Source organism: Carlito syrichta, unplaced genomic scaffold (genome assembly GCF_000164805.1).
Source record: "Carlito syrichta isolate Samal-C Ts95f unplaced genomic scaffold, Tarsius_syrichta-2.0.1 Scaffold305645, whole genome shotgun sequence".
Lineage (NCBI taxonomy): Eukaryota > Metazoa > Chordata > Mammalia > Primates > Tarsiidae > Carlito > Carlito syrichta.
Genome location: NW_007249741.1, coordinates 408060 through 408569, shown reverse-complemented (window position 1 = coordinate 408569; position 510 = coordinate 408060). Strand labels below are relative to the sequence as shown.

The following is a 510-nucleotide window of genomic DNA, read 5'->3' as shown; positions in this document are numbered from 1 at the left end:
TCGCGGGCGCGCGGAGCGAGCAGCGCCGGGGAGGGAGCGAGGGAAGGGCGGACGCGCGGGCGGGAAGGGGCCGAGGGCGGCGGGGTCACCCCGCGATTACCTGGCGTTGGTGCAGTCATTGTAGAGGGTCTCGAAGTCCTTCCTGGAGATGAGTTTGCAGCGGTTCACTCCGGGCTGGATGGCGCCCAGTCCCCTCAGGATGCGAACCTGTTCCACATTGCACACCACCGGCGTGATCTCCAGCCGCTTCAGCTTGGTGTAGACCGTGTGCAAGCCCCCCACCAAGTGCTTCAGGAACAGGTCGAAAGCCTGGGGCAGGCAGATCAGCTCGCAGCCCTCCACTGTGAAGGAAGCCACTTTGGCCCCCCTCAGATCCACCATTTTGCACTCATTATTCTGGGGGGTGTTTTCCACTGGGGACGGGGTTGAGTACACGGGTTTCCCGGGGAGGGGGCCGCAGCTGCTGCTGCTGCTGCTGCTGCTGCTGCTACTGCTGCTGCTGCTGCTGCT

The 510-nt window shown here is 64.7% G+C and overlaps 1 protein-coding gene across 1 annotated transcript in view; it reads right to left on the bottom strand.

The window, feature by feature from the left end:
• LOC103264319 (dachshund homolog 1) overlaps positions 1-510 on the bottom strand; it is a 420253-nt gene that overhangs the window by 419496 nt on the left and 247 nt on the right. Inside the window, 1 exon segment of the mRNA XM_008061964.2 lies at positions 101-510. This exon segment is cut by the window's right edge and continues 19 nt beyond it. Within this exon segment, the coding sequence (XP_008060155.2) occupies positions 101-510 (410 nt within the window).